The 15,183-nt window shown below is 39.5% G+C and overlaps 1 protein-coding gene across 1 annotated transcript; it reads left to right on the top strand.

Moving 5' to 3' along the window:
• The first annotated feature begins 9,686 nt into the window (after positions 1-9,686).
• Positions 9,687-14,140, top strand: LOC130187790 (myelin-associated glycoprotein-like). Its single transcript, XM_056405679.1, has 8 exons — positions 9,687-9,777; positions 9,872-10,091; positions 10,299-10,679; positions 11,144-11,449; positions 11,590-11,850; positions 11,992-12,070; positions 12,248-12,275; positions 12,469-14,140. Exons 2-8 carry the CDS (start codon positions 9,989-9,991, stop codon positions 12,754-12,756), a joined length of 1,446 nt encoding a protein of 481 aa, XP_056261654.1. The 5' UTR covers positions 9,687-9,777; positions 9,872-9,988; the 3' UTR covers positions 12,757-14,140.
• Positions 14,141-15,183: the final 1,043 nt, after the last annotated feature.

Raw genomic sequence — 15,183 nt, 5'->3', positions numbered from 1 at the left:
TGATCTGTGAAGCCATCACTTTTCCCCGGAGCCCATCCCGACCACTAGTCAACGGCTGGCTGCACACTCTAATGTTATTTCAGGATGATACAATAGTACGGGGTACCAAGCGTAAGTTGCACTCTAAAAATCTCACCTTGTCTGTGGAGGTCTTTTTTTTGTGCCTCACTGAGAACATATTACAGAATATCAAATTTTGTAAGGTGGTGGAAAAGGATTTTGCACAATAATTCACACTAGGGTTTTATGTAACGCTGTGCCAGTAATCTGCATTTCAATAGAAAATGATCACGATAACTCAGCATTTCCCTGCTCATCAGGGATGGCTTCATATTACCAGCAACATTTTTTTTTTATTCTGTCCGAGAACTGCCTTTATTTTCTTTTTGAACTCTACATTATATCATCTGTCCTCCATGCTTTCAGGCACTCCATGACATCTATTGTAAGCTCTTGAAAGCTTTCAACTGCCAAGTTTATCTTTCTGACAAATATTATTGCAAATAGAGTTTCGGAAAACAGGGCGAGAGACAAACAGAAATAATGACAGAGACATAGGGAGAGATATTGCGTATTCATGACCAGTAGACGGGACCATAATGCAGGCAAATGTGCTCTACACACTCCTGTTGATTTATTCATTCAACCACAAACAGGGTAAATAAAAATATCAAATGAAGGCACACATACAAAAATAATATATTCAAACTTATAATTTACTGTACCCCTGTTGATTCATATGACAGATTTTTATTTAAAAACTGCATTCTGAATGGATATGCACTATAGTGCCTTCACATTTGTTCCCTGCCTTGCGGGCTAGAATATTAACTGCTGTGTTGCTGCTCTTAGAAATGTATTTAAGCATCACAAGAGATGCTGCAGACTTTAACTCTTAACTTTAAGAGTACATTCTGAGAATATTGATATGTTGCTATTCAGTACAATGTTGTGGTAACAGCAGGAAGCTGTGTAATGCCACCCACAGCATCAACTTAGCTTATTATTTATTACAGTATGAGTCAGGTTAAGCCATATAATCTAGTCTGTTCATTTCCTGAGCTCAGTGGCAGATATATATATACACACACACACACACACACACACACACACACACACACACACACACACACACACACATATATATACATACACATACATATACATACATACAGTTAGGCCCAGAAATATTTGGACAGTGACACAATCTTCATGATTTGGGCTCTCTATGCCACCACATTGGATTTGAAATGAAACAACTACTACGGAATTGAAGTGCAGACTTTAAGGTTTAATTCAAGGGGTTGAACAAAAATATATGATTAAACATGTAGGAATTGTAGCTATTTTTATACAAACGCTCCTCATTTCAGGGGCCCAAAAGTAATTGGACAAATAAACATAACCCTAAGTAAAATGTTACTTTTCAATATTTTGTTGAGAATCCTTTGCAGGCAATGACTGCCTGAAGTCTGGAACCCATGGACATCACCAAACGCTGGGTTTCCTCCTTTGTGATGCTTTGCCAGGCCTTTACTGCAGCTTTCTTCAATTGTTGCTTGTTTGTGGGTCTTTCTGCCTTAAGTTTTGTCTTGAGCAAGTGAAATGCATGCTCAATTGGGTTGAGATCTGGTGATTGACTCGGCCATTGCAGAATATTCCACTTCTTTGCTTTAAAAAACTCCTGGGTTGCTTTTGCAGTATGTTTTGGATCATTGTCCATCTGTACTGTGAAGCGCCGTCCAATCAACTTTGCTGCATTTGGCTGAATCTGAGCAGAAAGTATATCCCTATACACTTCAGATTGGTGGTTTGCACCTTGTGGTGAATCCTTTCTATTTACTCACATGAAGTCTTCTCTTTATGGTAGACTTAGTTACTGATACACCTACTTCCTGGAGAGTGTTCTTCACTTGAGAGGATGTTGTGAAAGGGTTATTCTTCACCATGGAAAGGATTCTGCGATCATCCACCACTGTTGTCTTCCGTGGAAGTCCAGGCCTTTTTGAGTTCCCAAGCTCACCAGTGCACTCTTTTTTTCTAAGAATGTACTAAACTGTTGATTTGGCCACTCCTAACATTTCTGCTATCTCTCTGATGGATTTCTTCTTTTTTTTCAGCCTCAGGATGGTCTGTTTCACCTCCATTGAGAGCTCCTTTGACCGCATGTTGTGTGTTCATAGCAACAGCTTCCAAATGCAAACGCCACACCTGGAATCAACTCCAGACCTTTTAACTGCTTAATTGATGACAGGTTAACAAGGGAAGAGCCCATGCAGCCTTGTTATTTTTTTTTGCAGCCTTCTGTGCCAATTGTCCTATTCCTTTCGTCCCTTGAAAAAGAGGTGGCTACGTATTAAAGAGCTGTAATTCCTAAACCCTTGCTCCAATTTGGATGTGAATACTCTCAAATTACAGCTGAGAGTCTGCACTTTAAGCCCATATTGATTATATAATTGTATCCTGAATATATTTTCGTAAACAGCTAAAATAACAAAACTTGTGTCACTGTCCAAATATTTCTGGGCCTAACTGTATATATATATACACACACATATATATATATACATACACATATACACATATATATATATATATATATATATACTGAGGTATCATATATATACATATATGATACCTCAGTGTTCAGAAATACAAAATGAATTAGCACACAGAGGAGAAACCGGCAGTGTTTGAGTGAGTTCAGTGTTTCATTGTCCTCATTTTTCCTGATAGTAATAATGTAATTCTGTGTTAACGATTCTTAAAAAGCACCAACTAAGAAACTATATTTAAAGTCTGATTAATTGTTTGGATGCAAGACTGATTGATGTGTCACTGGCCTAACTTCCAACCCAACCATGTGCTAACATTACGGCTATTACCTCCCTCACCTGTGCTTTGTCAGTGATGAGAAAATGTGGATGTAGATTTCCAGCCTATAGTTAGCTAAAGTATTTCTCGTTAAACGAATGTACCATTTGCAATTGAATAAGTCAGATCAGTGTGCTTTATCAAATATGCAAAAATAAAGAAGCTAAATTATGGTTTTAAGCACTGGATCAGTAGCACTGATAATAATTTAGTGCAACTATGATTTATTCCAGTGGTACAATTTTAATTTTGTTTGGCCACCCGTTGTAGAATCAACTATAATTCTGGTAAAGCTCCAGCCTCAAACACTTTACTGCATAATTAATCTACTACAATGACAGGAACATGTAAACAGGAAAACACACATGTAAATGAATGAGCGTAGCAGGCTGTAACTGATAAAAGTAGTCTGCGATGAGAGCACAGCTGGGTGCTGAGACATAGCCTGAAATATTCATAATGCTGCAGTCTCTCTTCACTCATCATGATTTCTCTCTGTTTCCTTCACTCTGACATAAAGTACTCACATACACCACCTCTCTCTCTCCCTCTCTTTCTCGCCATCTCACGCCACTTTTCTGCACTGATCCACTGTAACAGACATCAGAGAAATCTGGGTCCATACATGCCCTCTGGCAGCAAGTTAGCTCTCCAAACTTTTCATTCTCAACTCACCCAGAACAGAGGTTTTAAGCATTTTCCCAGGTCATATTGATAATTCTCTCCCATCCTGAGATCTACTCCTGCCTCATCACAGGGGGCTCCCAAAGGTGTTCATTAACAAAACCGGAAAATAAATGAAGACAGCATACTTTAAGAAACAGCTCATCCCATCATGAAAACTCTCATCTTTCTTGATGTACTCATTAGTACTCTCCACTGTCTACCTTCATCCAAAACAAGAGAGATTCTGTAAGCCCTGATTATAGGCCAGTTGCATGTCAGAAATGAGAGGTTGAACTTGTAAGGAAGCTTTAGTCCTGATGGTGTTTTTGCTGCAATAGTTTTCCTCCTTGGAGGAATGTATTATTTTCATTTCAACACTGGAGGGGGCTATAGACTAACCTTTGGTCTCGGGTTTTAATGTAATTCTAAAATTCAAAAAGTTTTTTTTTTCATGGCATCATTTACAAATATGCTGTGAAGTTATCTCACAACCCCCTTTTTTTTTTTTTTTTTAAATTAACGAAAATGTATTTTTTATTCACCCTAGTGTTTACAGAGGTTTAAATGGACTCTGATAATGAAACCAAGAAGTGAAATTTCTACTAAAAGTATTAATATGCTCGTATCATGATTTGTCAACAAAAGTACTTATTTTTCCTGCAAGATTCAGATGTCTCTGCACTGCAACAGTGCAAGAAACAGGTGAAAAATAACTAGGCTATTTAGCTTGTCTGCATCACAAGCACCAAAAAGTTCACCCACCCATGTCCTGCTCGAGTCAGAACGTGTAAGGTCAAGCAGTACTGGAGTCACACTAAATGTAAAATATCATACATTGTCTGATATAATAAATATATATATAACATAGTAACAGAGTAAACCCTTCATACACTGTGCTGTGTAGGCCCGTGTGTAGTTACTTACACAGCGGTCTGCCGGAGCAACACATACCAACCAACAAACAGCACTTTAAGCCACCTAGCATGCTTTGCTAACTAGCAAAGCACCTTGACGATACTGAAAAGGCTTCGGGAAGTCCTACCCCGGCTGCGTCACCTGAGGTAAGGATAATCAAAGACCCGAAACACCTTATTATGTCTGGAGCGTCACTGATGATGTGCCTACGTCGCACCCCCTAGATATATTGTAGAACTTAGCCACCATACAAGCCAAATAATATTCAACCAATCTGTGTAACGCACCAAACAAGCCTAGCCAAACCTCTTCAGCAAGCAACAACTCATTCACTTCTGTTTAACAATCACGAGTTCACACCACAAGTTCTGCACTTACCTGTCTCTGCTTATCTGACCTTTCTTTTAACCCGCAGCCCTTCACTGGATCTGCTGCAGTGTCCGCCATGTTTTTCACTGCCTGCTTTAGTCTTGGCCCTCTTATACACAATTCAGGCCTGACGGGTCCGGCTGGGTTCAGGCTAAAGGTTCAGATATGATGTTCAGATTCGGGTCGGTTTCGGTCACGTTGGCCTTTTCACGGTCATTTACAAGGGGCCCACACGTGCTGTTTTGGCTGTAAACTGACCAGCTGTGACCATGGTAACAACAACTCTTTGGCAGGGTTACACAAAGTCACTGCTACAGCTTGCAATAACTGCGCCAGACTCAATTTGGGATCAGACAAAAAAAAAAAAAGAATCTCGGATCTCTTAGGAAAAAAATATGTCTGGAGCTAGACACTAGTCTAGACTACCTTACTTAACCTGCTGCACCACGACCTGACTCTGGATATGCGGCAGAAATTGAATGGATGCATAAATATTAAAAACAGATTAACCCTCAGGTTGACCTTGAATTTCTATGCATTCATTTTTATGTTTGTTTTGTACCTTTTAATCTGCAAACATATCAGATTAATCTGTCCTCACCCACGTGATATGGTGATTTCTTTATTTTTTTTCAAGCTTGTGTTCTCATTTTTGTTATTTTTAGTCTAAAGCTGACAACAACCTAAAAATACTTGAAAAATGACACAAGTGCCTATAAAAATTTATAAATGTTTAGTGGTACGCACTCAAAATATCATTATGGTACAGTTCAGGGTTGTAAAAATTATTGTTTCACTACTTACACACACGAACACAGCAGAAAAATATAAGAAATAAAACTACAGTGAACTCTATTTATATGTAAAATGATTCTATCACAACTAATTTTTGTGCTTGTATGTCCTCAAATCACTGAAAATATTAATAATTCACTGTTTTGAAAATGTATTATGGTCTAGAGACATAAATGAGCTACAATGATATACATATGAATAAAGTTATGTTACTATAAATAAAACATGCTCATTGTATTCCCCAGGGAATAAACAGACCCCAGAGGGTTAAGAAAGAAAAACACAAAAACAATGTGCAATGTAAAACTAAGAATATTGAGAATAAGTTGATTGTGTGTATATTTCAAAAGCAAACACTGATTGATAATGTTAATGATCATGTCGGAATCCACCAAGCCTTTCTACAGTTCCTCACAGCTGGAATCTGTCTGTGTTGTCCCTGCACTGATGTTCTGTACCTGTACAGGTTCAACTCATCCAGAACCTCCTCTGACATCTTTAACATGTAGGCCAGAGCTGAGAAGTGGATCACAGCGAGTTTCTTCTCTGATCTGTTCTCTGACTTCAGGGATTCTTGGATCTCCTGATGAACTGAGTGGTTCTTCTTCTCCATCAGACAGTGGAAGATGTTGATTCTTCTGTCAGGAGAGATATCATCACTGTTCACCTCCTTCAGGTTGCTGATGGCTCTCTGAATGATTTCTTGACTGTTCTCTGTCTGGCCCAGCGGGCCTCCTAAGAGCCTGTGGTTGGGCTCCAGAGAGAGGCCATAAGGGATCAAAGGATTTCTCCATGGCTCCCCTAAGGAAGACATCCAGAGAAGGCCTTTGTCTTCCTCTTTTTGTAACAGTAGAACATGTAGACAGCAGCCAGAAACTTGAATGCTCAGATGAATGAAGCAGATCTCTGTATAAACTCCGGAGTAAACTGAAGCCTCTGTGACATCAAGACCATGCTGCTCAAGGTCGTCTTGGTAGAACACAATGTTTCCCTTCTCCATAGGTTCGAACGCCGGCCTCCCCATCTGCAGAAGAATTTACCCTGTCAGTGTCTGTCAGCTCCGTGTGGACCCGTCACATGTCCCTCCTCATATTTGTGCTTCTTCCTCTTTGTCTGGACCAGCAGGAAGTGTGAGTATACATCAGACAGGGTCTAGGACAACTCTCCTCTCTGGTCTGTAGTCAGCATGTGATCCAGCAGAAGACTGGGATCTGACACATGAAGTGGAGGCTGCAGGATGTCTTGATGCGTGAGGTGATTCTGCTGCACAGCTCTTTGTCACTCCTGAAGCACTCCTCTTCCTGGGTGTCAGTGAAGCCTCATACTTCTGTCACCCTGTCAACACATGTTGGAGGGATCTGATTGTCTGCTGCGGGTCGGGAAGTTATCCAGACAAGAGCAAAGCGAAGCAGATTCCCCTGGATGAGGTTTTGTCAACAGCACATTGACTGATGCCTTCTGACATCAGACACAACCTTCCTGCTATTGAAATCTGGTGAATGTCTGCTTTCATCCAGGCCGTCAAGGATGAACAAAACTTTACCGAAAGCGAGCTGCCCACGCTGTGACCTTCTGTAATGCTGGATGGAAAACATGGAGCAGCATGAGATGACTGTACTGCTCATCTCTGATCAAGTCCAGCTTCCTGAACAAACTGAGGTTTGTCCAACACCGGTGACGCCGTTCGTCAGAATGACTCTGATGTGTCTTTGTTGGTCAGGTAAGGCTTTAAAGATGTCATGGCACACTATTAGAGTGCCCTGGAGGGTCTCCATCTTGGAAGCTGTCTCAAGCTGTGCCACCTCATGTTGGGTAATAATCTCCTCACAGTGTGCCTCTGTGATGTAGAGTTCAGTGTACTGTAGCTCCATGTCTTATATCCTTCTAAAACCTCCTGCAGACCACTTCCTGCTGAAGGACAAGAGACAATGTCAGACTAAAGAAAGAGAATTTTGACTATGTGGTGATTACTTTCATTAGCTACATAAAAACAAAAGTATAGGAACAAAAATGTTTTAATTTTGTTACACGTCACATGTGTTATTGCTGAGTTACACACACACACACACACACACACACACACACACACACAGACCACAGAGAGAAAACTGACTCAGAGACATTGACAGTAATATAATAATAATGTTGTATTAACAGTCACACTGCCTGAACTAACTGAACTGAGTCTGAACTAACTGACTGCACACCTCGACAACAGTGTTTCCTCCCTGTTCGCATGTACCTGGATCACCTGGTCAGTGTTGCTCCTTTACAGCAAATGATGTTAATCTCTGTCTTTAGATAAAGTGAGGGCATTTTAGGTTCATTTTGGACACTTTCGAAGGGCTGTTTCAAGGTTCAGGTTCAGGACTTGGTTCAGGTTACAATAAGGTTCAGGTTAGAGAATGGGTTTAGGTTAGGCATTTAGTTGTGATGGTGAAGGTTACGGGACTGCATCAAGTCAATCACGGGTCTCAGGTTCAGAAATAGCAGTACAAATGTGTGTGTGTGTGTGTGTGTGTGTGTGTGAGGAGAAGTGTCTATTTTTAATAGTTGTTGGTGGTAGGTGTCACCCTGTACTCAGTGTTAACTAAGTGTTGCAGATATTTTTGTAAAAGCCACTTGAACTTTCAGCTGCAGTAACTTCACTGCTTGTTTCATTTCCACAGGACACCGCAGAACACTGTGAAGAGAGACTGGTCTGTCACAATGAGACACAAGGAGAAGAGGAAGCTGCCATGTTCGATATAAATGGAGCAACACATCCTCTGTTGTCTATTATGGCTTCATTTCTTAATTTTAGTTTGTATTTGTTAGTGTGTCAGAGTTTTTTCTCCAGCCTAAAATGTAAACATAAAAACATCTTCTTTAGTAATTTATTGCATGTTGGACTGATTCATGCTGCCTAATTTTTCCTTTGTTTTTAAGATATCAAAAAGATGCTTAGACCTTGTAATTACTTTGCTGTAAATACTGGTGTTTCCAGTGGATACACATGAAATGTGTTGAAGTGAATAAAAATGTTTTTAAAGAGACGAAAAACGAAGGGTTAAGATTTGAACTTTAGACTTGTGGTGAAGAAGCTTTTCACACAACAGAAAGTGTGGAGGAGAAAAGCATTTTATTACTTATTCTATCATTTGTGTTATCATGTATCTGCATACAGCTGTGTAACAGTGCAGATGGCTGTTGATGTAATGTGACATTTACAGCACACGTCAGCAAAACATAACATGTGTGAGCTGTATAAAGTGAATACTTTCACCTGCTCAAATATGTCATTATTATTTTGAGTTATGGAATACGTTCTTCATAAGATTAAAGATACAGGCTTGCGATGAGCTGATAGAATCTTTGAGTCAATACAATGTCCTTGAAGTGGACTGTTTATCAACCATCAACAAATAACATCGTCTTCTCAACACCTTTACAGAATGAACAAGAGAACAAGAACAGAGTAACACCCCCCCACCCCCCACCCCCTCAACCCACCCAGGAATATCATCTATAATATTGCCTCTAGTGTTGCTTACAACAGGATTTGAGGTATTTTAGCCTTTCATTTGTAAAGTGAAGGGATGTAATATATTCTCAAATTCCTGTCAACTCAGTTAGCCATAGTTTAACTGTAGCAACTTCCTCCTTCAGAGGATGAGTTACTTGCAGTCTTCTAAGTCTTTCCGATATTCCTAAAGTGATTCACACTGGGTCAGGTTTTATCTCCACCCTCAATGCCTTTGAAAGTAATCTGGATATCTCCAAAAGTTCTGCAAACTGGGACACGGGGTATAACTGTAATAAGGTGGCTTCCGTTGAGCCACATGCTTCACATAGTGGTGACATTTCCGGAAACATTAGTTGGGACATTATTCCAGATATCTGATAACTACGGCTAAAGATTTTAAAATGTAGTACCTCATGTTCCTACTTGCAGGATATAAGCAGCGAGGGTGGGCCAGTATTGCACCAGTATGTTGGTCATGGGGCCAGATTTTGCAACATCAGTGAAATGACTTTCCCAGCAAGTTCTCTTTCTTTCATTTTAAAACAGCTAGGTTATGTGGTCGGTGCAGTTCTGCTAAAATTCACAAATTGCTTAATTTTACTCTAAAATCAAAACACTTGATTTTTCTCATTTTGTAGCCGTGGACACGTTTGGTAAGGAAGATTATACTTCTTAGCTTCTTAAACTCAAATTTTCATTTTTGCAATTCTTCGTTTTCTGCACTGACATCTGTCGTTTATTTCTAAGCTCTGCAGATGTGGTAATCCACTGCTTGTACGAGACAAGTTTCTGGTGTGGATCTGAAATAAGGAAGTTGGTTTAAAAGGCTATGAATAAATTAAAACAAGTGATATGATTTAAAAAATGAAAAGTAACAGTTTTATCATGTTTGCAAATCGAGAGATCAAGTTTCTGTCTGTGAACACGGTGGCCGTCAGCATTTTACTGAGTGTCCTCTTCGTTTCAGGTGAGTTGTTTGTTCAGTTACTTGGTGACAGTTTACAATCTCAACTTCATTCAGAAACGAAGCAAAAAATAACAGAAATATAAAAGAAATATAGTGTTTATGGAATGTGTTAACAGTATACGAGAAAGTCCAGCATGACACATAACACTGAACTTTCTCTTCATGCAGATTTTTCCTATGTTGTTAATTAAGTGACTGAATTTACAGGTGATCTGGCCTCTTGTGATGAGCCAGTCTTTTTCATTACTACGCCAGAGAAGATGGAGGCACTGACCGGATCTTGTTTGCAAATCCCATGTAACTTTGGAGTTAAATCAGAAGAGGACTTGCATACCACATACTCTATCGGTGGAGTGTGGATTATAAGGGACCCCAGATTTGCCACTTTTCCAAAAAACGTGATCTTCAACAGTAGCAGCGCAGTTCACACCTATCCAGTGAATATTACTGGAAACCTGAGAGAGAAAAACTGCACAACTATATTTTCCAATTTGACCACATTTTACGCAGACAAATACTTCTTCAGGATTGAGACAGGGCCATTCATGGCAACAGCTGTTTGCCATTCTCTTCAAATAAATGTTAACGGTAAGTTTTAAAACAGAAAATGTTTTATTAATTTGTTTCCAATATCATTGATGAAGCTTTGGCCTAGACAGCAAACAATAGTAACATTTGCAATCACATCACATCTAATTTTGAATGTCCTGACTGAAACTGTTGAGATACACTCACTGAACATTTTATTAGGAAACCATGCTACCTCTGGGTAGAGAAATATTTCCTTATCACATCATCAGCAGACTTGAAAAAGTGAGGTCTCACACAGTGACTTTTTTTTTTTTTTATTCTTTCACATTTATTATCGGATGAAAATTTATAAACTTCCGAAGGAATCTGAGAATGAATCTGAGAAGTTTTAATGTCCAGGATGAAGTTTTTCCACATCTATGAAATTCTGAATTTTTGTAAGTTTTACAATAAAAAGGGTCAAATATGCAGATGTTGAGCACTGACACAAACTGTCATGTACTGTATTCTTGTATGTACAGATTCTGCTCTGAGCCCCAAAATTGAAATCACAGGTGATCTGAGGGAGGGGGAGTCGGTCAATGTAACCTGCTCAGCTTTAACTCCCTGTCCACGCTCCCCTCCTAAACTCACCTGGGACCTCCAACAAGACCCTCGCAACAAAATAGAGGAAAACACTGATCGAACCATAACAACTAAAATCAGGCAGACCATCACTCTGTCAGAAAAACATGACGGATACAACATCACCTGTTATGCCAGCTATCCTGTGAATGAAGGAAGACATTTCAAGACAGCAAAGCAAAAAATTACCCTCAGTGTTTTATGTAAGCCAACCAGTTTATTTCTATTATTGGAACCTGTCAGCACACAAGGATTCATGATATGTCACTTTTCCCCCCCAAAGATTTCATGTAGGGTGTGATGCTCTCCCTCTCCCTCACATCTTTGTCACATTTTCCCCCAGATGCCCCCAAGGACACCTCAGCATCCATCAGTCCATCAGGTTTGGTGCCAGCGGGTAGCTGGGTGAACCTGACCTGCTCCAGCAGAGCCAAGCCTCCCATCAGACGCTTCACCTGGTTCAAGCAGAGCACAGATGGACCCATGAATGTATCTGAAGGACACTTTTACAGTTTCAGGGCCACATATGGAGCAGTTTATTACTGTGTGGCCACCAATGATGTTGGTAATCACAGCTCATTACAGATCCTTCTGCTTATTAAAGGTAAAGGCAGTCAGTACAGCTACTTTACTGAATCCACTAATGGAAATCTTATCTGCTGTTTTCTCATTCCCTTCTTCACCGTTGTTTTATGCCTTACTTTTTTATTTGTTGAACTTCAGTAATGGCTTGTTTTTCTATCAGGAGAAGGTCTGCAATGGGAACCAGTTATTGGAGTAGTCATTGGGGTCATCTTTCTCATCTGCTTGATAGTCTGTGTTTGGTAAGTATTAGTCAAAGTCAAGCAGATGACTTGACTCAGTGACACTTCCTGACTGACTGACATTTTCAATTTAGTTGCATATCCAAAAATATCTCTTCTCCCACACTTTACTGGCAACATTATATATTTAACCTAAAAATCAGTATGATTCAACTAACAGCCTCTTATGTCTTCCAGGCGTTTAAAGTCAACACGACAGACTCAGGTGGGAAATGTTGTTGTCATGTGTTGAATGTTTTCCAACTGTTCTCATTGTCCGTGTTATTTAACTGATCAGAGCATTTTTTTGTGCTGTGATGTAGTTTTAGTCCACAAATCCCCCTCAATTAATTTGTGATGGGTCTGTGATTATGTAATAAGGTTTACCTCACATTACTTGTTTGGTTTATTTCTTATAGAGTCAAACAAGTGAAGAGCTGGTTATTGAAGAGTCAGCCAGTATAACAGAAGGAGAAAACATCCATTATGGAGAGATCGACTTCTCCAAGCTGAGACCTGCACCGTCCTCTGACTCCCTGCAGGACAGTGGACAGCAGCAGGATACGGTGTATGCACAGGTCAAAGTGTCCAAGACAGCAAACAGCTCCAAACACACTGCTGACAGCCCAGAAGATCTCTACGCTCAAGTGATGAAAAAAAGAGGACTGTTAGGTTTGTGTAAAGACAAAGGTTTTATATATTCATGATGTTTCTATATCAGTTGAGGTAGAGAAAGACACTGGAACATGAACAGGAAACTTCACTGCCATCCGTTCAATGAGAAGAAACTCAAAACCTTCACATCCTGCAGCTTTTTATGTCAGCGATAAACATGTTCATATTTATGTGCTGACTTCACACATCTCTGAGAAGAAAACTTCTTTTTAAACTTATTTTGTGACATCTTAATAAGGTATTGCCAGAAATAATCTTGTTTGCATATGTACTGTGTGTCAATTTTCTTCATACATTCATTTGAAACTGAAGATTTAACTTTTTTTCATATAGGCCATCAACTCCTCAGTATTGTTCACACTACTTGTCTTCAACAATATGTAGATGATAAAATGTCAGAAACGAAAACACTTGTTTTGTACAATTTTTATCTAAGAGGTCTTTAAGGTCAACAGTGTCCCGTTGTGTGTAAGTTTTTTTGTTTGCAAGTGACAGAGGGTAGTGTTGTGATTTCTGGTCTCTGGTGCAGCAGCATCACCTGCTGTCCAACCCAACAAATTACCAGCTGAAATCAAATCTCTCCATGTGTTTTTAAACCACAAATCAGACAGTCTTGCCTTGTAAATAATAAACTGCTGACAGTTTCAGGAGGAAAATGGCCTCAGTTATATGATCAGATTAGGTTCATGTTTTTTCTCCTGCAGCTCTGAACAACCTCCTTGACTTTAAAACTTAAAAAAAAAACTTTATTGACACATCCAGTCAGTAAATCCTGCTGACAGACTCAAACGTTGATCAACAGATTCACAGATTCAACTTATTCTAATGAATCAGAAACAGAAGGAAAGTCTCTGAATTAGAGCAGTATACTGCCCTTGTACTGCTGTGTCCTGTGAATGCTGTTCTGAGCTGCCCCCTCACAACAGTGTGGGGGCACAACAGTGCACAGCATTATCCTAACAGAGTTACAAAGTTTTTATGTATGGGGCAAGAATGGTTGATGGGGCAGAGGATGCAGTCTGGGTCTGGGAGGAATGAAACACAACAGCAATTAAGAGAGGAGAAGCGCTGGGAACTGTTGAGCAGGAGACAGAAGAAGGGGCTTGGGGGAGAAATGACACTGGAGGCATGAATGTAGATGTGGCTGCTGGGATAAGAACTGAGAGATAAGGGTGGACAAAGACACATCCTGCAGCTGTAGGATTTGGTTGCATGCAGTTCAGAAATTAGTTCAGAAAGTTGGTTAGCTAACTAAATATTTCCACTGTTTTTTGCCTTTAGATTTTCATTTAGCTGCCATCTCTTTAAACTAGCTGACAAAAGCCATTGAATTGTTGCTTTGTGAACAAATACTGAGTGGAATTATTGCAGAAGATGTTTTCCTTAGTTTTTGAATAATGTGAATAAAATAAATGAATAAATACAGTGCTGGTGTCTGGATTCTCTAGTTGCTATGGATTGCACATATACCGTATATATTGCATGACATGGTCATGATCATGATATCACTCCTGTACTCGCAGACAGACAGAGCCCAGAATTGTTAGACAACTTACTAGCTAGCAGCTACATAACTCACAGATGGAAGAACAACACTCAAGATTTGAAAGTTCCAGTTCCTGAATTTAGTGTAAATATCTTTCAGGTTTTAGTGTATTATTATGGAAGTATGTTCGTACTCTGTTCTGGAGTCATTATAAAAACCAAAACACATCAATGGATATAGTTTTGAATCAAATATTTCTTTCTTTTATAATTATGTTAAAATAATTTTTATTTAAGAGTTATGACAATAATGTACACCCCTGTCAATATCCACAGGTTCCATTGATTTGTATAAATAGCATATGAAGTTGTGTTTAACACCAAAAACTTGTTTTGAGAGGTCACAGCAACCTTGACCTTTGACCACCAAATTCTTATCAGTTCATCACTGAGACCAAATGAATATTTGTGCCAGATGTAATGAAACTCCTCTGATCGTTCCTGATATATTGCATTCATAAGAAGGTGTGATCACCATGACCTTGAACTTTGACCTTTACCCACATAAATCCAATCAGTTCATTTTTGGGTCCAAGTAGACATTTGTGCCACATTTGAAGCGATTGCCTTGAGGAGTTCCTGAGATATTGCATTCACAAGGCCAAGTCAACTCGTAGCTGAAAGTTGCCTTGGATTTTCAAAATTTTATATGTTTGCATGAATTTGATTATTAACAAACAATAATCAATGCATGGAAATGTCTTATGTGAATTTAAAAAGTGATTCCCAGAGTGAAATAGCAATATTGAATGCTTAGTCAGGGGCCACCTGCGATGCCTTCATGGACCACCAGGGGGCTGCAGACTACTGGTTGAAAACGCCTAATGTATGTTGTATGTTCTTTGTTGGCAGAGGCACCCTGCAGCCCCTGGTAGAGTTTAACTTCTCTTTGGGTAGTCATGGTTCTGTGATGA

Source organism: Seriola aureovittata, chromosome 19 (assembly GCF_021018895.1).
Source record: "Seriola aureovittata isolate HTS-2021-v1 ecotype China chromosome 19, ASM2101889v1, whole genome shotgun sequence".
Classification (NCBI taxonomy): Eukaryota; Metazoa; Chordata; class Actinopteri; order Carangiformes; family Carangidae; genus Seriola; species Seriola aureovittata.
Note: the sequence above shows the minus strand (reverse complement) of the source record. Positions and strands in the feature narration are given on the sequence as shown.